We start from the raw sequence: 27,842 nt of genomic DNA, 5'->3' as shown, positions 1-27,842 counted from the left end.
AGGTGTTTTTGTGGGTCACGCCCCCATAGAACCCCACGAATTCTCCCTCTACTCTGCCTCAGTGACAACGCACCACCTGCACACTCACAGTCCTGCCTGGGCAGCAGGAAATGCACCAACTGGGTTCTCCTCTTTACCTCCCTTGTGAAAATGTGACTCATCTAGATATCTGTCCCCAACTAGTGGACTCTGGGAAAAGGCTTATGGCCGCTATTAGGTTTCCTAAATGTTGTTTCCCTTCCTTATTCTGGAATTTGCAAAAGCTGTTTGCTATAGACTGAATATTTGTATCCTCCAAAAATTCATATGTTGAAATCTTAACCCCCAATGTGATAATATTAGCAGGTGGGACCTTTGGTAGGTGATTAGGTCATGAAGGCAGAGCCCTCATGAATGGGACTAGTGCCCTTATAAAAGAGACCCAGAGAACTCCCTTGCCTCCTTTTGCCATGTGAGGATACAATGAGAAAAAGGCCATCTATGAACAAGGAAGTGAGCCCTTACTAGACATGAAATCTGTCATGCCTTGATCTTGGACTTCCCAGCCTCCAGAACTGTGCAAAATAAATTCCTGTTGTTTATAAGCCACCTAGTCTATAGTAGCTTGTTTTGGGAGCCTGAACAGACTAAGGCAGGACTTTAGCTCAACAAATGAGTTTTGTTCATCTATGTCAGTAATTTTTCAGAGTTGCAGAAAAGTTTGAGTGCCTGTTGTATGCTAAAGCCAAGTACCAGGCAGGAGGGTAGAAAGAGTAATTCTCTACCTTGTCTTGTCCAGAATTTAACTTCGTTCTCATTTCCCACATGCTACACAGAAGACTCCACATTTCTCCCCTGTTCTGGATCTACATCAGCACTGACCAAGAGACTCTAGGTAATGATGGAGACATTCTATACCCTCACTACCCAACACAGTAGCCACTGGTCAGAAGTGGGGTGACTGAAACGTGTCTAGTGGGATTGAAGAACTAACTTAATCTTCAGGTGAATTTAATTTTGATTGATTTAAATCTAAATGTACATAGTCACATGGCTATTGCTATCATCCTGGACAGTACAGATTATTCCCCCTCCACTCTTTCCCTCCAGGGGTGCGTGTGTGCATGTGAAGATTTCACTGGTTCCTGGACATTATCCTTTAAGGGCTTCACGCTTAATAAGAAATATTTCTGAAACTCTGAAGAATTATTGACATAGATGAACAAAAGTTAACCTTGATATGTCATGTGGTTCTACTTTTCATTTCCAAATCCAAATTCTTGAATTCTTTCTATTACAGTAATAAAAATGGAGTCAGAACAGAGAGAAAAATCAGTATAATTCATTTTGCAATCCCCAGAGACTTTCAAATTTGGATTGCCAACAGTCTAAAAACAGTTTACTAATATCCTGATTGCTGTTCCCAGGAAATAATCTCCATCCCCATCACAGTTTATGTGATGCACTAAAACCTAAGAGGCATTTGTAGAGTTGTATTTAAATGGGGGAGCCTCAGAGTTGACTTTTGCTCAGAAAATGAAAACAAAACCCCTTTTTGTCCTGTATTCCCATCCTGCCCCATCCCTCGGCCCAGTGATAATGAACTGACCCAACAAATGAAATCAGTTCAACTACTCCCTGGATCCTCCATCTGGTCAGTCGGTTCATTGAAGAAGTCAAAGAAAATAAGAATGGAAACATCTAATTTCTAACTAACTGCTTAAATAAAATTGGTCATTGTTAAGATAATGTACATTGTGAAGAAGCTACACCATAAAAATTCCAGGAAAATTATGAATTCTTTCCTCTCAAATGACAGCGACCCTCTCCTCTTGCTGCACTGCACTTATCATCTTGTCTAATGTGACCTCCATGCCCTCCTTTCCACCTCTTGGGCTTGATTTCCTGGCAAGAACCCCTTCACTAAAACTTCAAACACAACCACAGCCCCTGCCACTCCAGACATGTGCATCATGGATGCTGGTTCTAGAAATTTCCTTTCTTTCATTCCTCTATGTCAGGGGTAAGCTGGGCTACACAGTGGAATCACCTACCTAACTTTCAGAACCATTCCCAGGCCTGTCCAAGAGCAATCCGATTAAATTCTTGGGGTAAGACCTAGTCAGCAGTGTTTTCTTTATAAAGATTCTGGGATGATTCTAAGGTACAGCCAGGGTTGAGAATCGCTACTCTGATTGGCAGGCTTGGTTTAAAGACCTCAACCATGCATAGGTTTCTTCCTGATGAAGAGTGTAATCCAGGGTTGCTTCAGGGCAGGTGTTAACATTTAAAAGCTTTTCTGCAGGTTTTAAATCCACAGAAAATCCTGTTCTTCATTTTACATAGGAGGAAATAAAGTGCTGAGAAAGGTCTAGTGACCGGTGGAGGTTCCCTCTTTTACTATAAATGAAACAAACCCAGAAGCCAACCCATCAACCAGCCCTCTGAGTTCCAAATAGACATGATCATCCCTAGTGTCCCATTCCTGCAGCACCACGGGGGGCGGGCCCTGCTTGGTCTCCCTCTGCTGTGCACCGTGAACCACATCCACCCCAGTGTCCGTGCTGGGTGCAGGAGAGGATGGAAGGTAAAGGCTCCTACTGATCATGGCAGAATTTAAGGCTCGGGCTCTCAGGCTCTGGAGTCAGACTTTCTGCACAACTCTGGGAAAGTTACTTTTTCTCCCTGTGCCTCAGTTTCCTCATCAGCAAAATGGGGCAACAATAGTCCCTCTTATGTCCTATGGGAAGTCCATCCGGTTCTTATGAGGCTTTAAGTGATCTCATGCCTGATAAAAGTTGAGCCTGGGACACAGTTCACGCTCTAAACGGTGGCTGTTTTTACTGCTCTTTGTCCTGTCACCTTCTGGGGGGTCACTGCTGCTCTAAAGACCCCACAGGGCAGCCTTGACCTTGGCATCTCAAGAAGGTCCATGCAGTTTTCTAATCATTTCTGGTACCTGAAGCCTGTTTGTGCTTGTAATTGAGCACCAGTTTCGCCTAGAAGATGAGTCAAGCTCAGCCATGCTTCTTGCTGCTTTGCGAATGCCAGCAAAGGTTATCACCTAATTTCTTAAGACTTCATAAACTCGCTCTCAGAAAACAAGCAAATAGAGTTGTTGAAAGTCCGGCTACACAGCGCTCTGTGCATCTCAGTTCTGCAGGAGCCCACAGAAGGGAGTGGGCCTGTGCACCAGGGTCAGATCCCTCCTAACAACATGCGCATATGTCATAAAGATACGCACTTGAAAGGCCCAATGTACACACATATCAGAGGAGCTTGGAGCACCTACCTTTGAGAGGCGACTCATTCTCTCTTCATTGTCTTCCAGGGTGCGCAAACTGGGAGGTACGTACCAGAAGCAGACGTTTGTGTGCTGGGGCTGCAAAGAGGAAAGGAAGATTCACACCCGGCCAAACTGGCAATTTTGAGATTCCATTTCAAATCTATTTATTTGGCAGGTTCGGAACACGATTCCCACTTTTAAATCAGGAATTGCCTTTGGAGGGCCTGACTATCCCAACATGATACAGAGTCATCTGCCAACTTGATCTTTAGTCCAGCTCAGAAGAGCTACCTGTCACCTGCTGCTCCCTTCTGTGATGGTCCCACTTACCTGGACAGCAGACCATTCACATCAAACAATGTCAGTGAGAAGAACTGGAATTGACTAAACTTTTCAGGATTGTAGAAATCTGAGTACGTACCTTCCCGTCAATCACCATCTCATATCCTTCTCGGTTTTTTATGATGTTGTATAAATACTCTGCCAGCTCCAAACACTTATCGACATGCACTTCAAACCCAGTAGAACCCTAGAAAGAGAAGAACAAGCTCATTAGACAGGCTGGGAACGTGGGACGAGTGGTTCCTCTGGAGATGATGGTCTTCCCACGGCGTCCGTCTCTGCACCGCTCTGGCACTCCCCTGCCCCAAGACTCATTGTCCTGTTTATTTTCTCTTGGTGCTCTCGCCCTCAGGTGTTTTGTTGCCTTTTATTACAGCTCTCTACTGCAGACTCCATTTCTTCCAGAACCTCCATTCCCCAGGCAATTATTTTGACTACTCAAGGGGAAAATTTGTCTCTGCTGTTCACAGGAGTAATCACAGAAGTCATTAATAGTGACAGAGCCAGGCTATTCTCTTCCTGCAGACAAGAAGCATCATCAGAGACCCCCAGGAGGCCTCTTAGCGCCCCCCCCCCAGACCCCAGCATTGTTTGTCAGTGCACCGGACACAGAACAAACAGGGTAGTGCTCAATGAATTCGTTGAACAAATGGAGGAAAGAATCTTAGGGAGCTGGCAGAGGCTTCGTTAGCCTAGCGTTCTGCCAGGATCTGCAGCGTTCTCCTTTGGTGACAGATAAATGACGCATGTGTCTGTAATGGGTGAACATTATCACAAAGGTCTTTTAGTTTCCAGCTCTGAAAGCCCTGGGTCTGGACTTAGGAAAATCAACACAGCAGTCTTGGACTGAAGCTGTTTAACTGACGTCAGGACATACGAAACGGTTGCTTCTCAAAATGGCTTTTCTCTTACCTCCATCAGTGTCTACCGAGTGCTAATGGACAGCTTAGGAAACAGCCAGCGCTCATCCCAGCAGCACTTTGAACCGGCCTACCAGTAACTCAGCCAACCTGCAACTAGAGGTCGTGGCCGCAGTGAGGCTGAGATGGGCCCACCTGCCTGTCCACACACGGCTCAGGTAGGGGGGCCCAGCATGGCCCAGTGATGTGTGACAAATGAAGCATGTTTAAGAACAAGTTGCACTGGAGAAATCTAATGGGTTCAGAAATTTGTTTCTTTGGAGATTGCTGCCCCAGCTGATTGGCTCGGGCCACTGGCGGGTCCTGATGCCCCAGTGCTCAGGCCAGCACCGTGGCTCCCTGGGATGGTGGGCGCTAAGGAAATTAGAATTGGTTTGAAGTGACCTGGCAGCTTGGGTCCACTTGGGGTGGACTGTAGGAGCAGAGAGGGAAGCTAACTGTTCTTCTCCAAACTGGGTCTGTTGGACCAGTCTAGAGTTGGGTTTAAACTTTCACGTATCCGGTCTAGGCTGTGGCAGGAGCAGCCTGACTCTGACCCTGTCCAGCCATGTGGCCTTTGGCTAATGTCTCTGGTCAGGATATTTATGAGAATAAGATCCATATTTCATTTTCAAGGTTTTGAAGGCTTTTAAGAAATTCTTCACAATTCATTCATGAATCAAATACGTGTTGAGTAGCCATCCTATGCCACAGGGGTTTTATTTTAAGAATGACAAAGGGACATGAAAAAACTTTATCCGGCATCGTGACACCATAATCTGAACTGCTGTGAAGGATGCTGGAGGCTCAGATGGGGGCTCCGAAGTGAAGGGCTGGACCCCCAGTGTGGAGGTTCCCTGGAGGAAGCTCCTGGGGAAAGATGGTTTTATTACCCCTCTCACAGCTCACGCATGTAGGACTGGTTTGGACTGACTGGGCCACACCACATACTGTATGAGGGTGATGGCACAGATTTTTGTTCTTTTGTTCACTATTATATCCCCTACACCTCCAGCAGTGCTGAGCACATGTTAGGTGCTCAATGTATATTTGTTGAATGAATGAATGAATGAATGAGTGAATGCAAGTGTAACTTTTAAGCCCTGGGGCAATGTTTTTACAGAGCATGTTCTGAGGAGCCATCTGCATCAGAACCAGATTGTGCTAAAAATGTAGCTTCTCAGGCCCCACCCCAGCCTCCCAAACAAGAATTTCAGGAAGATGGACAATGCTTATGTTATCCTCTTCTGCGATCTCACCGTCGAACAAGTGTTTAGCCTCTGCGTCTGTGTCATCTTGGGGTTTGACATCTCGGGTGCTGGTCCTGAGCCTTTTCTGCTTCTTGCAACCCTTTGGTAAGTGCTCCCAGACCCCAGAGATGCTGCTTCTGGAATAACCACTAAATCCCTTGCTACCGTCTCTATTTCTGCTGCCACCACCCTGGTTCAGGCCGTCTGTCTTCTCCTTTGGACTGTGGCTCCCAGATCATCCTTCAGTCAGTGGAGACACTGCCCCTCGCTCTGAGAATCACTGCGGTTCCTGCCTGACCGCCCGCTGGCTGGAATCATGCCCCTTCTACCTCTTCCATTCAAACCGAGTATCAGAGATCATCTCTTGATACATCGTTCTCGACTCTCAAACTGGTAATGAGCTCCCCGTCCTTCAACTTCTCCAGGTACGTCTGTGTTTCTTTTATGACCAGATCTGTTCTATCTTAATACTGTATGGTGGCTCTTTGTGCATTTGTCTTAGCCTGTCTGGAAAAATGAGAGCACCCTTGTCCCACTGAGCACCAGGTGCTCAAAATCTACTTATTAAAATAAGTATTTGAGAGAGAAAGTGAACGTTAAGCCACTCAGCAAAGGATGCCAAACGTCCATTTGCTTTTAATAATTTCTTCCTGTTATTTTTTTCCTCAGCCATTTGCCCGTCCCTCTGTTATCTGCATTTTTAATTAGAGAGGCCAATCATAAAAAATCACGAGGAAACCCACCAATTTGTATAACTACAAATGAAAACAGGGATTTACTGTGCAGCCTCGGTTGCTACATACTAAGCCACCCCTGCAGGCCTAAAAAGGGGGGGGTGTCATTTTAAGGTTCATTTATTTATTTTTCCCTGCCACTGAGTTTTAGCCACTGTAGAAATCTGTCAAAATGGAAAATAATCATGAAGTCCTAGGATTAATGAAATGCAGATGAAATGAAAGGCCCACTTCCGTCCGTTAAGGGCAGAGTTGAGGGCAGGCACGATGCCTTGGCTAACGACAGGCTTACATAGCTTAGTACCTTCTAGAAAGCTTCTTGGCATCTCCAATCAGGAGTCTCATTTTGCATGAATTTATTCTCATTGAGTTGCCTTGGACTCAATATCATGGCCATCATTAGTGCATTTAGCTTCATTAGTCATTAACAGATTAGTGTGAAGAATAATGATTTATACTTAGGTTACTGTTTTTCATGCGGTTTCATCTTAGGAGAAAATGGGGGGAAGACGTGGAGAAAATCGCCTTGTCCAGGCACCTCTGATAGCAGAGGGTCACTGCATCAATGCTGCGCTCCTCCCCTCATTGTCATGTTTCACGCTCCCCCCTCCCCCCCTGTGGCAACGAAAGACAGAGCCTCACAGCCAGCCCTTTAACCGTCCTTCCTGCGGGATGAGGGTGCCTTCTCCTGCCTTGGGTGGCACCATGGGGGCTTCTGATGTGACAGCATAATTATCTTTACCTCTGATCTAGATTATAGGACTGAGCTTATTACTTTCATAATTATTATTTCATTGTGCAAAAAAAAATATGCAGCTTCAGGTTGAAAACCAAATGGAAGCTTTTTGCCATTTAGATGTCTAGATACTTGAGGTTTTGCACAAGGAACTAAAAGATCATGCGCTCCTGAGTAACACAGCTGCGGTGATTTTCTCTTTCCTCTTTTCATCCCCTCTCCCGGTGCCTTTAACTCAGCGCTGTAAGAACGGACCTCTCGCCTTTATTTCAGGTTATCCATTAAAATGTCAAAAATAAGCTATCATGGTGGGCTTTTTACTTTTCCTTTTTTATTTGCTAAATATATACTTTCAGATTGCATTAACCTTACCCGGGTGATCAATCACTGGGTATAAAATCCAAGAGTCAGGGGATTAAAAAACCCAACAACGACAACCACTTACTAAAAATCAAGATTTCTGCCACATAAGGCAAAATGGATATTTTCTACGTGAGTGAGCATTAGAAGCAATTTAGCTTAAAAGTGACAAAGACAAACAATGGATTTGATTATATTCTTGCCCACGTTGAATGCAGGTATTCAGATATACAATTAAAGAAACAATCTTGGGTAACTAATTTGCAATTTGGAAATCAATTGTTTAACATGTTGTAGTAGGTGTCACCAGATAGTTTCTGTTTTTAGTTGGCATTCATCCATTCTGCACACGCTCACCTTTGCCCTCCACATTAGCCATAATTTGAAAACATCCACGTGGCGCCCGCACTGTAAGGCCTTGTCTCCAGTGTCGTAGGACAGGTCGTAGTGCTTGTCTTGCTGAAAGAGGTAGGAGGCATGCATTTGGTTGCAATTCTGCATCAACCCCTGAAAGAGAGAAGAGAAAATTTAGGCAAGTCTACTGGCTATTCATTAGATTTATATTGTGGTGGGAAGTATTGATACTAACACACAAACAAAAAAAGGCACAATGCACATCTTGGAGAAAGAAAACAGTAAGAATCAAATGACAAAAAAAAAAAAAAAAAAAAAAAATGTGGGCCAGTTCTGCACAGAAATGCCCAGGCTGTTGTGGGAGGTCAACTCTGCAGGATCAAAGGCTCAGGGACAAATGTTGCAGAGATTAACAAAGGACACACTTATACTTTTACTCTCCCTTTTAAGAGAAGATATTTATTAAAAATTCAAGCAATAAATAAAAGTCAAAATCACAGTATGATGTTCCTTCTTTGGGAGAACATACTGATATTCTGGTTTTGTTGTAGTTAAAATATTTTGGAGACTCCATGGTTCTGTGAAATATCATTAGTCTGGTTCTTCTAGCATTTCCATCCATAGCTAGTTCAAGTACTTTGTGGTTTAGCTGTTAGAGTGTGAGCTCTCTTTGGAAATCATAGCTATTAAGACAATTCACTGCTATTCTTTTTATGTGCCGAAATCTTAAAAAAAAAAAGACATTGCAAATCTGAGATGAATTTAAATAACCGATCTTTCCAATGTCATGTTCCTCTCTCAAGAGTGGTCAGAGCTTCAGTTCTGCACTTTTATATTCAGTTTCTTATGGCAGTTACAGTGGAAAGTTTCATGGTCAATGACCGCCAATTTGCCCTAGCTAGCACTATAACCTTACCGTGGAAATGGGAGGCAAAGTGATTGAACTATTCCAAAGAACACTGAATGAATCACGCTTTCTGACTAAAATAGCATTGCCAGTCTCCTCATTAGAAACCCCACCATGTTTCAGTTTGTCACAAACCACTGGAAGCCTTTGACTCTTTTGTCAGCTACTGTATAATTGTGATTTTCCAAAAGCTTTGGCATTTGGTTTTTGTTTCTCTTGTGATGCGTGACAAGAGAAGAAAAGACTAAAATGTGATCACGTTGTTGAAGTTAGAAGTGAGAACACTTTTTGAAAATTAACCAAACTAAAACACCATGCAATGCAACTACAATTTTAACTAGGGTTTGAAAGAGAGAGTGCCCAGATGGTAAGTGACAGAGCTGGACTCTACCTTGTGGTTTAGGCTTCAGAAACACTGGAATCTAGTAAGTTATTTTTGAGAATAAGAAGAATTAAGTACAATGTATTTGTATTAGGACAGTAGAAAGACAATGAACTTGAAAAAGAAAATTCACCTGAAGACCAATCAGATGTGAAAATTGCAACAGGTGCTTCTATTTGGTTTCATGATCACAGAAACTTTGTACCATTCTTCCCCTGGCCATGCAAGTCCACAAATAGGAGCCATCAACACTACAGGATACCACTCAGAGAGTGTGGAATGGTGGGTGGATCAGACCAACTTCTACTGGGATAGGAAAACAACTCCAAGCACATGACCTCTAAAAAGGTGGACAGCCCCAGTCTCACTACTGTACCAAAGGACAAGTGGAAGTGATGTTGTTTTTCATACAGAAGGCTTTGGCGAGATAGTGTCCTGGTTCTGTGCCATGGAAAAGTTATAGACCATCATGCACCAAACTGTTTAAGACCTGTTAACAGTTGCCGTAAAATAAGAGATCCTTATGCTCAAATAAATTTAGGAAACTATCTCATAAAGCCCTTCTTTTTAGATATTGCAGTATATAGCAGCATATTAAAGGCTCCAATAAGCCCTGAAATAATGAAACTTGTTTTTAACTCTAATCCAATATATCCCAACCTTTTTAATGCTGAGAACTCTCTTATCACAGAACACTTACTAACAAACATCTTATGGACCAGTATTATTCCTTGGACCCCAATAAAAGAAATGCTGTCAGAGCATCGTAAACTCTTGGATTCAGAAGGGAGTTGAAAGCTTATTTACCCTATTCCTACCCAATAAAAAGGGATACTTTCTATATCCTTGCTAATAAGTGGCTGTCCGATCTCTATTTAATCACTTCCTATGATTAATTTATTCCTACTGTTGAACAGCTTAATTTTTAGAAAAGTGTCCATTTTATGGAACCCAAGCCAGACCTAAAAATCACAGTGTGTTCTGATTTTGCCATCAAATCGGTACAACTCAGTGCCACTAACCCAGCCCCCCAAAGCCTTAAGAAAAAACCAAACCTCTTCCACTTGAGAGTCCTTTAAACTGTGAAGGCTACTATCTTCCTCTCTGTCCTTAACATTTTCTTTTTTTCCTCTCTCTTCTCCCTATGTTAAATATCCTTAGTCCTTTCAATCGTCCCTCTTACATGCTTACTGATCGGTCCCCACTGCTTGAGCTCTAGCTTGATAGGGTTCCACACACGATCTGACACCAAGTGAAGCAAAACACTGCAGGCGTGGAGAGAATGAGACCACCACCTTCTCAGGCTCAAACTCTACTTCTTATATCTCTTTAATGTTTTTTGAATTGTATTTTTCTCTTCATTCATTATTGACCCTGAAGAGCACAACCTCACATCCTCTGCACTTTTCACAAGTCCAATAATTTAGCCATGTGTCAAACAAGCTGCCTCGTTCAGTCAAAATATAACCACGCTATACTTGGACCTCCTTACGACGGTCCTCACTAACAATCCCCCTTCTTTGGCTGTGGCTCACTGGTGCAGTCTGCAAACATCATGTATTCTGTCTATGTCGTGACACACATTTACTCCACCTCCCAGTTTCCTCTCATCTCAGGTGTTAATAAGCTTCTGTGTTTTACTCAGACTGTCAATGAATATTTTGAATGCAACAGGGTTAGGCCCCCAGCCACAGGCTCTATCCTGCGTAATACCAATCAGCAGGTCCTTCCAACGCAGTCACCAAATCAGTTCCAAATCTGTTTTCATCTGACTTTCCTTTCTTTTTTGGTCTGTGAGGACATAGTGGGAACCACTGTCAAACATCTGGCCGACATCTACATGACAAAAATTTATTTTCCCCTTTCACACAATGTAGCTGAGGTTTGCATGAGCTAGGGTAGATGATGATATATTGAACTGGATTTTTACGTGATGGAAAATCAGTCCAAAAGGATATTTTTCAAAATACTCATTTCATTTTGAAGGGCAATCTCTGTCTTCAATACTGTGTCACTTTTTTTATATTAATTACTTTGATGAAGACACAGAAGGCACAGATGCTGTTTAAATCTGCAGTTGACAACAGGAGATACTAAGAACCACAGAAATAATAATAACCTTTGATCCAGCAGTCCCACTTTGCAGCATCTACTTTAAGAAAATAATCAGGAATGTGATCAAAGATACATGTTTAAAAATTTTCTCAAGCCACTATGTAAAATATTGGTTAGTATTTTAACCATAGGGATATGATTCATTAAATTATGTGATAGAATAATATAAGGCCATTAAAAGTCATGTTTTGGAAGATCATGCTCACAATATAATGTTAAGTATGAAAAAGAATAAACTTGTATATGACATGGACGATAGCAATTTTATTTTAATATATATTTATTTATTTTATATATTCCTAGAAAAAGGTGGGAGAAAATACTAAAAATCAGTAATAATGTTTATCTCTAAGTGGTAGAATTTGGGGTGACTCTAAATTTATTTATATCTTCTGTTATGCCCAAATTTTCTAAAGTAATTATGTGTTACCTTTATAATTAGGAAAAAGCAAAATATTTTTAAAGTAAATATTAAAAAAATCCCCTTTGATCTGGGGTTGCTTTATTAACGTTAAGGAGATAAAATTTAAAAGAGATAAGCGGGAGGTCTTTATTTGGGTCTCATCAACTAAACCAACGCAGGAGTGAGGGTGTGCGGCTCTGACCCGGGGTCACAGGGACATAGAGACCAACAGAGAACATCTGCAGAGAACGGCCCTAGGCCTTGTTAACACAAGTTATATGAATGAAAGTGCCACTGCTAATTCTTCTATTTGCTTGTTAATACATATGGAGATTCCTTACATTCTGAACATGGCTTTAGCTATTAAATAGACTAGACTGTAATTATGAGCTATATCATACACACACATACATATATATATGTCCGAATCCTAACGCTAACCTTAATCCTATATCACATATTTTTTTTAATATAGTAAAAACTATTCCTTCTCAGATTCCAGAAAAAGACTTGAAATTTAATTTTTTGAGAGAGTAAGCCTAGAGGGACTCTGGATTAGGGGACACCAGGTCTAGCTGAGGAAAGAAGTGTCGTAGTGAAAACATGGAGATTAGGTCAAAGTCTGTATTCTGAAAGTTGAGCCATCCTAAGCCTGTTTTCCACTCTAGGCAGACCTGTACCCTCCGGACAGGAGCTCAGAAGACAGCTCGCTGGGGGATGCGAGCAACCCGGGAGGGAAGACCTAGTGACCTTGACATTTCAAGAGAAAGTCAACCATCCAATGCCAGCGAAATCCCACCGACGGCCTGGGACGCAGAGTCGGGACAGACATACCTCTTCTCTAACCAGCAGAGCGGAGCACTGCAAGGGGACCCCCATCATCTTGTGCGGATTCCACGTCACAGAGTTGGCCCTAAAATACACAAAGAAGAGAATGACACTCCACGACGGGCCCAGAGCATGGGCGTTGTTTCTCAGACTCCAGGATGACACCGAATTTGCAAAACAAAAAGCAGAATCTTAAACATGCAACTTCTCTTTGTACACAATGACAGCAGGTGAGGGCGTAGGTGCCCCTGCGAGTGGCCAGGCTCAGTCCATCTAGGGTCCCCGCTTTGGTCACTGAGGATCAGAGCACCCTGCAGGCGAAGGCAGCTGCCTCCCGCGCCCCCAACTGTCCCTGCCTGGAGCTCAGAGAGCAAGCTCGTTCCAGGGCTGAACTGTATTCTTTTCTCGACAGTTCTCCAATGTGTCTTTCCATAGTCGCTTCTAGCTAGTGTCCTGCTTCTACTCTTCTCTGACCCAGAGCTGGAGACGCACTGTGGCCCCCGGCGGCGGAGGTTTCCCTGCTGTTGGCCTCACACACCGGAGACACGTGATGCTCCCTCCCAGGAACAGCGGCTCACACGGCAGACTCCCAGCTCGGGGATTTATGTCGTTTGAAAAGCCTGAACCACAGTCCTGCTTCAGATTCCTTTAATAATAATAATTATTATTTTAATCTGGATACAGCCATTTTGCCTTAACTGACTCTCGGTCTCCATTTCATCCTCCACCTGGTACCAGAATTCTCTTCTAGCTCTGTGGTGTGTAACCCTCTCTTCTTCCAAAATTGCTGACAGCTCCGTGTGCCGCCAGCCCAGGTTCCAGACTGTGGGGCGTGGCCCGGGACACCCCAGGACGAGCCCCAGTGACGGTTCAGTCTCGCGTCCCTTCGCTGTCCTTTCTCCGTTTGCATCTCACCAGATTTTTTGTTCTCAGACAATTCTGTTCTCATGCTCCTGGACAGCCATCTCCCTTCGCTTCCCCTGGCTGAGTCCTGCTTACTCTTGAATGCCGCAGCGTCCCTCAGTGTCATCGCTGCAGACTCGTTCACCTGCGTTCTGTGTCTCTGCCCCCCTCCTCCTGGGCTCCTCCTCCGGGTCCCTGAAAAAGCAACTGCTGCCCGCGTGCGTCCCAGCGCCTGGCACACGCTCATTTACCAGCAAGGCCAGTCTCTGCGCTTGTCCTCTGAGGGACCCAGGGGTCCTTCAGGGCGAGGCTCACGGATGTGACCGTGGCCCAGACGAGCCCACAGGAGGAAGCAAAGCGGCAGGACCATCGGCGGTCGCTGCCCGCAGAGAGCTGGGGTAGCCGACCCGGCTCGGGCTGAACAACAGACTCGGGCTCCCCCTGCTCACAGGCCTCAGGACGAAATCAGAGGCCAGGAAAGATCCCGTCCATCCACGCGATGAGCAGCTGGTGTCGCCGGCCTGTCAGAGGACACTTACTGGCCTGGGGATCTTATCTGGGCCAACGAATCGTCCATCTCATCTGCTGGTGTCTCTCTGGCCCTGACACTGGCTCACATGCACATTGAGGACTGGGATTGGGGAAACAGAGGTAAAGGCAGTTGAGGGTTGGATTACTGCCCCTGGAGAGAGGACTAAATGACTAAATGAACAATAACAGAACTGTAGTATTAAAAAGTTCCTTCCAAGAAAATATCCTCTTGCTTTGTAGAATGACCTCGGACTGAAGAAATCTATGCTTGAGAGCAGTTGGTAATTGTCGTTAAGGGAGAAGGACTCAGGAGCCGGAAGATTCGGGTTTGCATCACTACCTAGCTGTGTGACCTTGAACAAGTTACTTAACCTCTCTGTGCCTAGATGGCCTCATCTGTAAAAGGAGAATAATAGTAAATAATTTGGGTAAAGTGCTTATAACTGTGCCTAACACACAGTGAGCATTAAATAGGGTTGTCTGTAGCATTTATGAGCTTTGTGACCTTGGGCACATACACACTACCATTCTATACATTCTGTAACATTCTACAGTTAGACGTCTGACCCCGATGAACTCAGCTCTGTCAACAGAGGTGCCCGATGGGAGGAGGAAAGCGCTGTCCTCCCCTTCTGTGACTGTGGCTGTGGCTGTTGACTTCTACGCAGTGGCCCATTTGTCTTTCAAGAAGGGAAGCTGCCAAGGCACACAGCCACCTGCCTCTGAAGTCCCTGCCCGGCCTCTCTCGGAGGCATGAAGATGTCTTGCAGAGATGGCAAAAAGCCACGCAGACTGATTCGATGACACGGCCTCGCTTTTGTTGAGAAATGCTGCCAATTTATGAAAAAACAGCCTCAGGTTCATTTCAAAATGTTTTGTTGTGGATTCAGTCACATGGCTTCTGCAGATTTCAATAAGTCGGGCAGAACTGAGTCCACCCGGGCTGTTTTAAGAGGTATCCTTGTGCCCTCATTTGCACCTAAATCCACAGGGCCCAGATGAACGAATGAACCTGTCACTGCTCATCCTTCTCGATTTATTCTTTCTCCTCTGTATTCTGTGTGTCCTGCATCATTTTCATTCCAGGCATCAAGCCCCCAAACCTCAGTGTCGGAGTTGGTTTCATTCCATCCTCCCCCTCTCCTGACATTGCCCCTCCCTTGCTGCCCTACGTCGCCCCTCCAGGGTCCACCCGCTCATGTCCCTGCTGCTGCTACAGCTCTGCTCAGCCCTCAGCGTCTCTCCCCTCCCGTGCCTGGACGTTCCTCATCGTTTCATAGCTTCTAGTCAGTTCCTGGCTTCCGTCTGCTCTTTGACTCAAAGTTATTCCAAGACACAGGCAAGATCGGGTCGTTCCTCTGCCCTAAACCCATTCCCTTCTCTGTCTCCCCGTCAGCTCACTTGCCCGTCTCTTTCGGCTTTACTTCTCTGCCTTGAACTTTAACCCACTGCTAATTGCCAGTCTTCTCCCCTGGGTTCTAAACTCCTTGAGGACTGCCTGCAGGTCACATTCATTTTTGTGCCCACGTGGTACCTCGTGCTGTGGCTTGCGTAGGACAGAGACTCAGAACTGCTGAAGGAAATTCTGACCCCTGGCTCTCAGGGTGAGGGGGAGGCCAACTGTGGAAGCAGCAGAAGCTTCACTAGAACCTTCAGCTGGGCCTTAGAGCCTTGAGAGTGGACACAGCAATGACAACCACAGGGAAGCAGTAGCCTGCATGGAGGGGGTCGGTATGTTAATACAATGCACGGAGGCCTGTGCTGGCCGGGTCTTGCTGTGCCCTCTCAGTGGCACCTTTTTTTTTTTTTTGAGACAGGGTCTTGCTCTGTTGTCCAGGCTGGAGTGCAGTGGTGTGATCATGGCTCACTGCAACCTCCTGGGCTCAAGCGATCCTCCCACCTCAGCCTCCTGAGTAGCTGGGTCCTAGGCATGCACCACCATGCCCGGCTAAAAGTGTCACCATCTCTGGCCATTTTGACAGTGCTAGCAAGGAAGAGAGCTGTTCCCTGAGGATTTGGTTGGTTCTCAAAGGGGATGCAGGCAGAGCTCCTGGTGCTTTTGCCATTTTGCTGTGAGAAGGCCATTGGGCCTCCCTGTCACCACGGAAAAACCTCTGAATCTAGGGACAAGAACTGACTGTGGATTTCCTCCATTTTTTAAGAAATTAATTAATTAATTTTGCAGTTAGAGAGCACTGTGACTATATTTTATTTATTTATTTAAAAAATTTTAAAAAATTTAATATTAATAAATTTAGGGGGTAGAAGTTGAATTCTGCTACACGTACACAGCACATAGCGGTGAAGTCTGGGCTTTTGGTGTGCCCATCACCGGAATCGTTTATACTCCATCCCACAGGTGAGTTTTCATCTTTCATCCCCTCGCTTTGGTTTGTAATGCTTGGAAAAATGTCATGCCCCAAGTGAGACAAATTTCTTTCCTAAACTTGTGTTCATGCACATTATGCGCCAGCAGTTTCCCCTGGTCCTGCAACTTTGCTCACCAAAGCACGCGTGCCTTTTGCTAGGAAGGCAGCAAGATGGGGGGCCCTCAGGTAAAATGAGTGGCTCAGCACCAGCAGATCCCTCATTTTCAGGACGTCACACTTGGCTATTCTTTTTTTTTTTATTTTTTGAGACAGAGTCTCACTTTGTTGCCTGGGCTAGAGTGGGTGCCGTGGCGTCAACCTAGCTCACAGCAACCTCAAACTCCTGGGCTCAAGCGATCCTTCTGCCTCAGCTTCCCCAGTAGCTGGGACTACAGGCATGTGCCACCATGCCCAGCTAATTTTTTCTATATATTTTTAGTTGTCCAGCTAATTTCTTTCTATTTTTTTTAGCAGAGACGGGGTCTTGCTCTTGCTCAGGTTGGTCTCAAACTCCTGACCTCAAGTGATCCTCCTGCCTCGGCCTCCCAAGTGCTAGGACTACAGGCGTGAGCCACCGTGCCCGGTCCGTACTTGGTTATTCTATTTGAAAGATTTCTTTACAATACAGTTTCAAGATTGTGGCAATGAGAGAGGACTTCATGTTCTGTGATGAACGTTCTAAGCTTTGCTCTCAAATAACAGTCTTTAGCGCAAACCCGTGTGGGTGTTCCTTTTTCTAAGGCTCAGGGGAGGTAATTTAGTGAGCTTTCAAGTAGAGGATGTTCCAGGGGTTTCAGCACTTGCAGTGACACGTTGACACGTGGCATCAAAGGTAGAATAAGAGATGCTCCCTTTTTCTGTCTGTCAAAAAAGAAACTCGAAGAAGAGAAGGTGCTGTGTATGGGCCACCTCTCCCGAAAGCACATGAATTTAGTTCTTGTTCTCATCATCTGAGCAGACACCTTCCAAGTTGTTTTCTCTCTCTCTCTCTTTTTTTTTTTCATCATCTCTCCCTGTTTATTTCACTGCCTCTTGCATGAGCTTCTAGTTTCATGCAGATCCGCATGATGCAAAGGGATTAGGACTGCGAGAAGCCCCAGAGAACCAGAAGCAGAGGCCTGGACCTGGCTGCGTCTGGGGGTGGGGTGGGGGGGACGGCCTGCCCTCATCCACCTGCACCTGGGTGGGCACCTGAAGTCAGAGCAGGGGCAACTCTCAGTGCCCAGCCAGAGCCTGACCTCGTCCTGCAGCAGAAACTGTGCCAAGATGTCCAGGGGCAGAGCCAGTGCGAAGCTCTTCCCGGGCAGCATCTGGCTGCTTCTGAGGGCTGGGGGGCATCTGGCAGCCTCAGATGAATTCAGGCTCTCTCAGTCACCTGGCGTGTCAGGGCTCACCACTGAAGCTGACCTGTGGGCTGTGATGGAGAACAGTCTGCCTTTGCGCGTGGTCCGCAGCCAAAGCCTGAGGCTGTATTTTACATTCTGTCTCTTTTTCCTTTGGATCTGAATATGCTAATCAAATATTACCTCCTTTTGTGTTTTGCAGCTTTTCTCAATGGTCTACTGCAGAGGCTCTAAATAAAAGACTCTTTGCAGTGCCAATCAGAGCTATGTCAGAAAAAGGTTATTATGGGACTTAAACCATGAGATGATGTTATCATGAGTCTGTCTCACTGTAAGTGAACTGGACTTGTTAAACTCCAAACCTGAACTTTCAACATTGACAAACTGCAGGGGCCTTTTTTTTTTGCTTTGCAAAATTATTGTTTTTTTGTTTTTAAAGCAGTGGATATTATCCTTTCATGGAACACGAATGCCACAAATCTTCTCCTAGAAAATGTGGACTTCCTGCAGGTTTTAAACAATTTTGGTGGCTGGATCAGAGATCCCAAGAATAGACTCCAGGTAGGAATCACTATGTCTAAGAGATATTCTACCTGGGTCACTTGACGTGGGATTTGCTTTTTTTTTTTGTTGTTCACACATAACAGTCACCAGTGCCATACCACACAGGGCAAGGTGTATGAGCACTGACCAGACTGGGCTCGCCTGTATTCCAAGAGTTCCTGGAAATTGAGTGTCATCTGCTTTTCACGTCTAGTGTTCAACACTTTACGTCGTTAACAAGAAGAACGCACATACCTCTCCACGCCACTCAGCTTCCACTTGTGTTTTCGGGACATCAGTAATCCCCCACCCCAAGCCGCCTGGAAAAGAAGATCATACAAGGAAAGAGGTAGTGGGTTTTCACTGCCTGGATTTCTGCAGTTTGTTGTCTTCCAGACTAATGAGAGTCTCACAGGATGAAAATGATTTCTTCGACTCCAGGCAACTTACGGAGTCGGCCACCTTCTTCTGGCCCTAGACCTTCAAGGTTTAAATTGGAGGGCCATTCTAAGGTCTCAGATTCCATCCTACATTTATATGGTGTAAGGAGCCAAATTAGGGGCACATTTCTTCTGTTTGAGATGGAGAAAGAGTCTCCCCACAGCCCGCCACCCCCACTATGAGTCCTAGTGAAGCCCACGTTCTCAGCATGAGAAACCCTGTGGTCTCCACAGTTCAAGGTAGAGCAGATGGACTGAGCACCCATTACACAGCTTCCAAGTTGCAAGGAAAACTCTTTCGACAACTCTGGATGATTCCAGAAGGAGGAAGCAGTTTCACAACTTTATTTTACTGATGTGTAATTTTGGATAATTTCTGTGTCCAAAAAAAAAAAAAAAAAAGAAAAACCCACCAAAAATCCACAAGCAGGAAAGATTCGTACCACTCAATTAGCTGAGCAATTGGAACACATCCCTTAAAAATTTGTACTCAAGTTTGAAGATTTGAATTGGTGTAGTAATCATCTTTAAATATAGAATGTCAAAATGGAGATTCATTTGAAAATGTTAACATTCTTTATTCTGTGTGTAAAAATAATTCTGGGATGATTTTAAAGAAAAAAAAACCTGTTATGATATAATCACCTTTTTCCTCTTTGTTGTAATTTCAGTTCTCTTACCCTTTGAAAAATTATTTGATTTTCCAAATGTATACTATTTTAAGATTTTTTTCTAGTTTAATTATAGACTGTATGAATGTTAAAGCTAATAAGAAGAAGTGGTAAACTTAATGGGTTTCAAAGAAAAGCTAATACAACTGGTTAAAAGATCCCCTAGTTCTAATTTAAGTAGAAAGAAAGACCACAGCATCTGCTGCTTTCAGGAGACACAGATATTCTTATTTTTCAAGTTGTCAGGTAATCATCTTCCTGAATCAGCCGGCAGGGTCGAACAGGGTTTCCAGTTCTGAGACCCAGCAGCAGTGGGTCTCAGAGCTGTTCAATCAGTGTCTTCATGTTTACAAAGAAGGGTCTCTGGTAGCCTAATGAACAACTCACACGGTGAATCAGGGAAGGAGTGGAAGATTGGTAATTGCTCTGCAGGATAACTCTAGAATGAATGGAAATGCACACAGCTTAGCCTGTGGACATTTTCTACTTCTAAAGAAAGGGGAATTAATTTGGTCTGAGTACTTATTGCACTAAGCCAAGGTGACCTACAGCACTGCTCCTCAAAGTGCTGGCCCACAGCAACACAGGGATCTTGCACCAGAATGCACATCTATGCACCAAACATTGTACTTAGTTTGGGACAGTTTGTGATTAGTGATGGTTTGGCACAAATTCCTTATCTCAACATGGATTGTGAACGGTTTGCAGATGGCAGCTGATCTGCAAACCATACTTTAAGTGATACTGACCTAAATTTAAATATTTCAATTCATCCCTCTAAAAACTGGCTATTTTTCATTTGAAAATGTTCTGGTAGGCCATACCTCCATCATCATCATCATCATCATCATCATCATCATCATCATCATCATCATTATTGTTACCATTATTTTTGGTGTAACTAGGCTTGGAGTCAAAATATCTCAAATATAATTTATCTTCTTTGTTGACCAAGCTAAGAAACTGGAAATTCTGTGGTCTGTATTTCTCAGTAAGTCATCAAGCCCATTTTCCTCCCCTGATGCATGAATACCTAACTTGGGCTTAAGATTTTTATCCTCTGGGTTTGCTATATAAACACAACTCCTTTTTACTCTTCTGATCCATCTTGCAAGGGAGGAAGGGCTCCATGTGCGACTGTTGTCGACTGTGTTCCTCCGTGGAGGTGACGACTCAGTGAACTGAGGACCAAGTGCTCAGCTCGGGTGCTGGTCATAGAAATACAAATCTTACCATGTTGGGAACATTAAGGCATAATCAGCCTCAGGCTGTGTACTGTGTGAGCTGTGTGCTAATTTGTCTCTGCAATCTTTGAAAGCTTAAATATCACTATTCTGAAAATAAGCTGATAAAGTAAAAAAAAGAAAAACCAAATTTCCTTCTGTGAGCCCCGGATGAAAACTATGCAAGGACATTTTGGAGGCCAGTCCCTAAGGGATACTTACATCCACATGCATCCAGATCTTATACTTTTTGCAAATGTCAGCGATAGCCAAGAGGGGGTCGAACGCGCCATACACGGTGGTTCCGGCCGTGGCACTCACGAGGAAAGGAACAAATCCCTACACAAATGAGAAAGCCCCGAATAACGTAAAACGGGGGTTCAAGGAGTCTTTTAAAACGCTAGATTAAAAACAATGGCGATTCTCCCCCTACCATACTCATCTGTATTTTGGGAACCGTCGGAAGGGTTATCAACACCCTGGGGCTTGGTGCGGATTAATGTTCCCTCTCTGGAATCTGAGCTCCGCGTGTCATGCTGTTGGGCCCGAGGGTGCCTTGTAATAGACATTCCGGTTTGCAGAAGAGGCTGAACTGAACCCAGAGGTTGTCAGTGATGGCCAGAAGTCGTTCATATATTCCAGCTAGACTTTCTGGCCCCCTTTTCCCACTTTTCTCATCTTCTAGTCTTTCTTCTTCACCAAAGGGCCTAAGACCTTAATAAATACCCTAGAGCGAGCAGGTAGGAGAGATGAAACCCACCAGCTGTTCTCTACTTGGAAAATGCTCAGCTAATTTATTTGGAGTCTAAGAGGGGTGGTTTCACATGGGGCTATGCCATGGCTTTTATCTGTGTAAGTAGTCCTCCATCTCTCTGGCCATGGCTAAATTAAAACTAACTGAAATAATAGGCTGCTGCTAGAAGAAGGCATTAGAATGCCACAAATAGTGTTACCCTGTTCACGCATTCCATAAAGACTTTGTCCTGTCGGTTTATAAAAGGTGGTGTTAAAGAGTCCGTCTTTAGGTGGCAGCAAAGGTTTAATATTGTTGATCTTAGAAGCAATTCTATCTAGCACCTGTATAAGAACTAGGGAAATCTCTTGGTGCCACTTTGTAAAGACAAAAAGAAGGCTGTATGGGCTGGGCACGGTGGCTCACGCCTGTAATCCTAGCCCTCTGGGAGGCCGAGGTGGGTGGATCGCTCGAGGTCAGGAGTTCGAGACCAGACTGAGCAAGACCCCCGTCTCTACTAAAAATAGAAAGAAATTATCTGGCCAACTAAAAATATATAGAAAAAAAGATTAGCTGGGCATGGTGGCGCATGCCTGTAGTCCCAGCTACTGGGGAGGCTGAGGCAGTAGGATTGCTTGAGCCCAGGAGTTTCAGGTTGCTGTGAGCTAGGCTGACGCCATGGCACTCATGCTAGCCCAGGCAACAAAGTGAGACTACGTCTCAAAAAAAAAAAAAAAAAAAAGAAGAAGGCTGTATGAAAGGAAATAATTATTCCCGACTTCATAATGATAGAATGCATGTGTGTGTCGTTAAACCAGGAACTGTAGATTCTATGTACTAAAAGTTCAACAGAGAATTCTAGAAACAAGCTGTCTGACTTGTGAACCATGCAGGGATATAGATGACTTTCTATAGCTTTGTGGATGTCTTTGGCAGGTCTACTGAACTTGTTACTTTTAAACAGCTTTCTAAATTGCTTCCTACAAAATAAAATGTTTGGAGAGCCAATCGTATCAGCATAAGCCTAGGCAGGAAAAACTGGCCCCTCTGAAATAAACAAGCAACAGTAACTCACATGCTACATTAGCATCATTTGCACAAGCGCACAGTTCCTGCTTGTGAAAATGATCTTTCAAGTGTGTCTGTTTAATGCCAACCCTCAGTTCCTAGGGATACAAATGCTTTGGAAACCCTTACAATATCTCTGTATATAATATTTACTCAGCAATTTAAACAAAAGCAGAGCCTACCATTCAGACAAAGAAATAGTGACTGGATGCAGAATTCTATATTCTCATTAAAGCTGGGCATTGAGGCTTTAATCCTCTTTTTAAAATACAACTCAAAGTGTATTCTTCACTGGATGGAAGCAGAAATATAGGCTGGATAAAGCTCTGTGTAGAAACTTACCTTCTGTTTGGCTTCAAGGATCCTTCTTTCAAGATCAGATGGGATCATTTTCCCTCTGAAAGGAAAAATAAATGTATTAAAGGTTTGCTTTGAGTAATTAACTTTGTTGTCTTTACAATATAAGCAGCCACATGAGGGTAAAGTCCAACTCTAAACTGTTGATCATGTTCAAACACCTCCTTGGCTGTTTCTAGGAAGAAATGGATTTACCTCCCCGAATAAGGCATGACTATACTTCCTGGCACTCTTTGGAGACTCCTGATCACACTGTGTTATTCTCTGTAGAATGGCCACAATGGTTCTCTACTCTGCACAGAGACTTCTTTTTAAGTAATTCTCTTAATTCGGTTAAAACAAGCCTGATTTGGAGCAAGACATTTGGCAATGGAAGGAGAGTTGAGAAAAACATTTTTACTCCAAATCTTCTAATGAATAAGCCTGCGATTTTACATATAGATGAAATACCAGGAGGAGAAAAATCCAAGTGATGTGCAACTGGGGACTTGAGGTGATAAAGAGCTATTTTCTTTTTTATATGACACTCCTTGTTGCTGCCACTGAGGGCTAGTCTTAGAGCTGACAAGGAAGTATGTGGTGTGGGAACTTGCCGGCAAGAAGGTGTGCTAACAGCTCACATCACTCCTCCCCAAACTACCACACCTCCTCCCTGAATGTGTCTACAGACAGAAGAAAAGGATTCTAATGAGAGGTCCAATTTACCATGTAAGAAACCATGCTTGGCTATTCTAAATAACCTTTGAATACAGGAGGAAATCAAAACAGCAATTATAGAACATTAAAAATTAATGACATGAGAATACTACATATAAAAATATGAGGAGCATCCTAAATCATTCTCAGAGGAAAATATATAGCCCTAAATGCCGTTGCAATTAAATAACAGAGAATAAAAAGAATTAATTAAGTAACAGAATAAAAAGAACTAGATTAAATATTTAATCAAAGAATCTAGGGAAACAATAACAAACAATATAGGCAGAAAGAAGAAATGAATTTTTCAGTGAATTAGAAAACTTAATAAAAAAACTTAACACTAAATCCAAAAGCTGGAGCACTGAAAAGATCAATGGATACACAAATGTCTGATTAGTCCAATAAAGAAAAGAAAGAAAATATAATATTTGAAATGAGAAAGGAGCTTACAGATAAAGACATTTTAATACTATAGAATTCTATGTAAAGCTTTATGCTAATCTTAAAAATCTTGAGGAAATAAAAACTTTTTTCTCCAGAAAAATGTAAATTATAAAAATTGATTTGAGAATATATAGAAAATTTGAAGAGAAAAAACCCCTAATAACCAAAAAATCAGCAAGAGGAATGTAGCCAAAAAACTTCCCCTCCAAATGCCAGGCACCTATAGTGAATTTTAGCAAGTCTACTGCTGGCAGGCAATACTTCTAAACTCTTACAGAGAAAACAATGGAAGGCTGCAGGATTCATTTTCTAACTAGCTTACTCTGAAAGCAAAATCTGTCAAAGATAGCTTAGAAAAACCTCTACATATGTATTAGAAATATAGCAACAAAAATCCTGAATATAATATTGGAAAATATAATCCAGAAGAATTAAACATAGGACCACATAGGATTTGTTGCAAGAATGCAAAGGTGTGAATTATTAGGAGATCTTTTTTAGCACAACTCATCTTATCAATAGATCAAAGTTAGGAAATTATAGCATCGTCTCAATTGATGTTTTAAAGGCATTTTAAGAAAGTCAACATCCATTACAGATGAAAATGGAGGGCAGGAGGGGAAGAATGGGGAAGAGAAGAAAGTGGAAAGAGGAGAAGAAAAAACAAGTCTTGGTAAATTAAGAAAAAGAGAACACTTCCTTAACACAATAAAGAACATCTATTTCAAACCAAGACTCTACATCATGTCTAAATGCAAAATCTCTAAATACATTTCCATTAAATTTAGGAATAAGAACATTCTTCTTAAAGAAATAGAAAATCTGAACAGATCAATAATAAGTAAGGAGATTGAATCAGTAATCAAAAATCTCCCAGCAAAGAAAAGCCCAAGACCTAATGGCTTCACTGGGGAGTTTTGCCAAACACTTAAAGAAGGATTAATAACAATCCTCCTCAAATTCTTCCATCTAATTGAAGAGGAAGAAACACTGCCAAACTCATTTTACAAGGCCAGCAAGGTTTACCCTGATACAAAAGCCAGACAATGACACTACAAGAAAAGAAAACTACAGGTCAATATCCCTGATGAACATAGATGCAAAAATCCTCAACAAGATACTAACAACAAACTGAATTCAACAGCACTTTAAAAGGATCATACACCATGATCAGGTGAGATTTAGACCTGGGGTGCAATGTTAAACATATGCAAACCAATAAATGTGATCTCCCACATTAGAAGAATGAAGGATAAAAACCACATGATCATCTGAATAAATGCATTTGAAAAAATTCAATATCTTTTCATGATAAAAACTCTCAACAACTTAGCTGTAGAAAGAATGTACCTCAACACAACAAAGGTCAAACAGGACAAGCCTACAGCTGACGCATACTCAACAGTGCAAAGTTGAAAGCTTTTCAACTAAGATCAGAAAAGGAAGGTAAGGATACCAACTCCTGCCACTTCTACCCAACATAGCACTGGAAGTCCTCCTAGCTAAAGTAATCAGGTAAGAAAAAGAAATAAAAGGTATCCAAGTTGGAAAGAAAGAAGTTAAACTTTCACTGTTTTTGCATGACATGATTTTTTTTTTTTTTTTTTTTGAGACAGAGTCTTGCTTTGTTGCCCGGGCTAGAGTGAGTGCCATGGCGTCAGCCCAGCTCACAGCAACCTCAAACTCCTGGGCTTAAGCAATCCTACTGCCTCAGCCTCCTGAGTAGCTGGGACTACAGGCATGTGCCTCCATGCCCGGCTAATTTTTTCTATATATATTTTTAGTTAGCCAGATAATTTCTTTCTATTTTTAGTAGAGACGGGGTCTCACTCAGGCTGGTCTCGAACTCCTGACCTTGAGCGATCCACCCGCCTCGGCCTCCCAGAGTGCTAGGATTACAGGCATGAGCCACCGCATCCGGCAACATGATTTTATATATAGAAAACCCTAAAGACTCCACCAAAAAGCTATTAGAACTACTAAATGATTTGGGAAAGTTGCAGGATGCAAAAATCAACATACAAAAAAAAAAAAATCAGTTGTGTTACTATACACTAAAAACAAACTACCCAAAAAAGAAATTAAAAAAAAAAAACATTTATAATAGCATTGAAAAAAATAAAATACTTGATAATAAATTTAACCACAGAGATCAAAGATCTGTACACTGAAAACTATAATACACTGATGAAAGAAACTGAAGATGACACAAATAAATGGAAAGATATCCTGTGTTTATGGGAAGATTGCTTTAGCTATTTGGTCTTCTGTGTTTCCATATTAATTTATAAAATTTTTTGTCTATTGTGAAAAACACCATTGGAATTTTGATTGGGATTTCACTGACTCTGTAGATCACTTACTATAGTTAAAAAGTCCATACTTTTAACAGTACTGGTTTCCAAAGCTAAACCAATGTTGAACAAGAAGAACAAAGCTGGAGGCATCACACTTTCTGATTTCTGATTTCAAGTTATATTATAAAGCTCTAGTAATCAAAACATTATGGTCCTGGAATAAAAACAGACACATAGACCAATGGAATAAAATAGAAAGCCCCAAAATAAATGCATGCATATATGGTCAACTAATCATCAACAAATGTGCTATGAATATACAATGGGGAAAGAACTTTCTCTTCAATAAATATGCCAGGAAAACTGGATATCTACATGCAAAAAAATGAAATTGGGTCCTTATCTTATATCATACACAAAAATCAACTCAAAATAGATTGAAGACTTAAACATAAAACTTGAAACTGTAAAACTCCTAGAAGAAAACATAAGGGGAATTCTCTGCAACATTGGTCTTGGCAATGACTTTATGGATGTGATATGAAAAGTACAGGCAACAAAAACAAAAATAAACAAATATGACTACATCAAACTAAAAAGTTTCTGCTTTTAGTAAGGAAACAACCAACAAAATGAAAAGATGGCCCATGGAATGGGAGAAAATATTTGTAACCTTGTATCAGATAAGGGGTTAATACCCAAAATATATAAGGAACTCATCCAACTCAATAGCAAAACCCCCCAAGTAACCTGTTTAGACAATGGGTAAAGAACCTGAATAGACCTTTTTCCAGAGAAGACACAGAAATGGTTAACAGGTATATGAAAAGGTGCTCAACATCACTAATCATCAGGGAAATGCAAATCAAAACCATAATAAGCTGTCATCTCATACCTCTTAGGATAATTGTTGTCAAAAAGTCAAAAGATAACAAGTATTGGGGAGGATATGGAGAAAGGAAAACCCTGATACTTTGGTACAGCCATTATGGAAAACAGTATGAGGGTTCCTCAAAAAGATTAAAAATAGAACTACTATATGATCCAGCAATCCCACTTCTCAGTATATATCCAAAGGGAATAAAATCACTGTCTCCAAGAGTTATCTGCACTTCCATGTTCATTGCAACACTATTCACAATTGCCAACATATAGAAACAACCTAAGTGTCTATCAACATACGAATGGATTAAGAAAATGAGGTAAATATATACAATGAATTCTTCTTCAGCATTGTAAGAGGAGGAAATTCTACCATTTGTGATGGCATGGAAATGAACCTGGAGGACATTATGCTACGTAAAATAAGCCAGGCACAGAAGGACAAATACTGCATGATCTCACTTATACGTAGAATCTAAAAAAGCCAAACTCATAGAAATAGCAGAAAAGTTGGTTAACAGGGGTTGGGGATGGGGGAAAGTGGGAGATGTTGGTCAAATGGTACAAACTCTCAGTTATAAGATGAGACCTAATGTAGAGCACGGTGACTATAGTTAATAATAATGTATTGTATACTTGAAATTTGCTGAGAAAGTAGATCATAAGTATGCTCACAAAACAAAGGGTAACTGTGAGTGATGGATGTGTTAATTGGCTTGACTGGAATAATAATTTCACAATGTACAGGTATAGCAAAATATCAC

The 27,842-nt window shown here is 42.6% G+C and overlaps 1 protein-coding gene across 1 annotated transcript in view; it reads right to left on the bottom strand.

The window, feature by feature from the left end:
• Positions 1-27,842, bottom strand: part of GAD2 (glutamate decarboxylase 2) — a 67,369-nt gene that overhangs the window by 7,157 nt on the left and 32,370 nt on the right. Inside the window, exons 9-15 of the mRNA XM_045535122.1 lie at positions 22,742-22,796; positions 20,821-20,937; positions 18,520-18,584; positions 12,582-12,660; positions 7,944-8,093; positions 3,687-3,794; positions 3,272-3,361 (exon numbers count right to left, since the gene is read on the bottom strand). Of these exons, the coding sequence (XP_045391078.1) occupies positions 3,272-3,361; positions 3,687-3,794; positions 7,944-8,093; positions 12,582-12,660; positions 18,520-18,584; positions 20,821-20,937; positions 22,742-22,796 (664 nt within the window). The remainder of the gene's footprint in view (positions 1-3,271; positions 3,362-3,686; positions 3,795-7,943; positions 8,094-12,581; positions 12,661-18,519; positions 18,585-20,820; positions 20,938-22,741; positions 22,797-27,842) is intronic.

This window comes from Lemur catta, chromosome 1, assembly GCF_020740605.2.
Source record: "Lemur catta isolate mLemCat1 chromosome 1, mLemCat1.pri, whole genome shotgun sequence".
Taxonomy (NCBI): domain Eukaryota; kingdom Metazoa; phylum Chordata; class Mammalia; order Primates; family Lemuridae; genus Lemur; species Lemur catta.
Note: the sequence above shows the minus strand (reverse complement) of the source record. Positions and strands in the feature narration are given on the sequence as shown.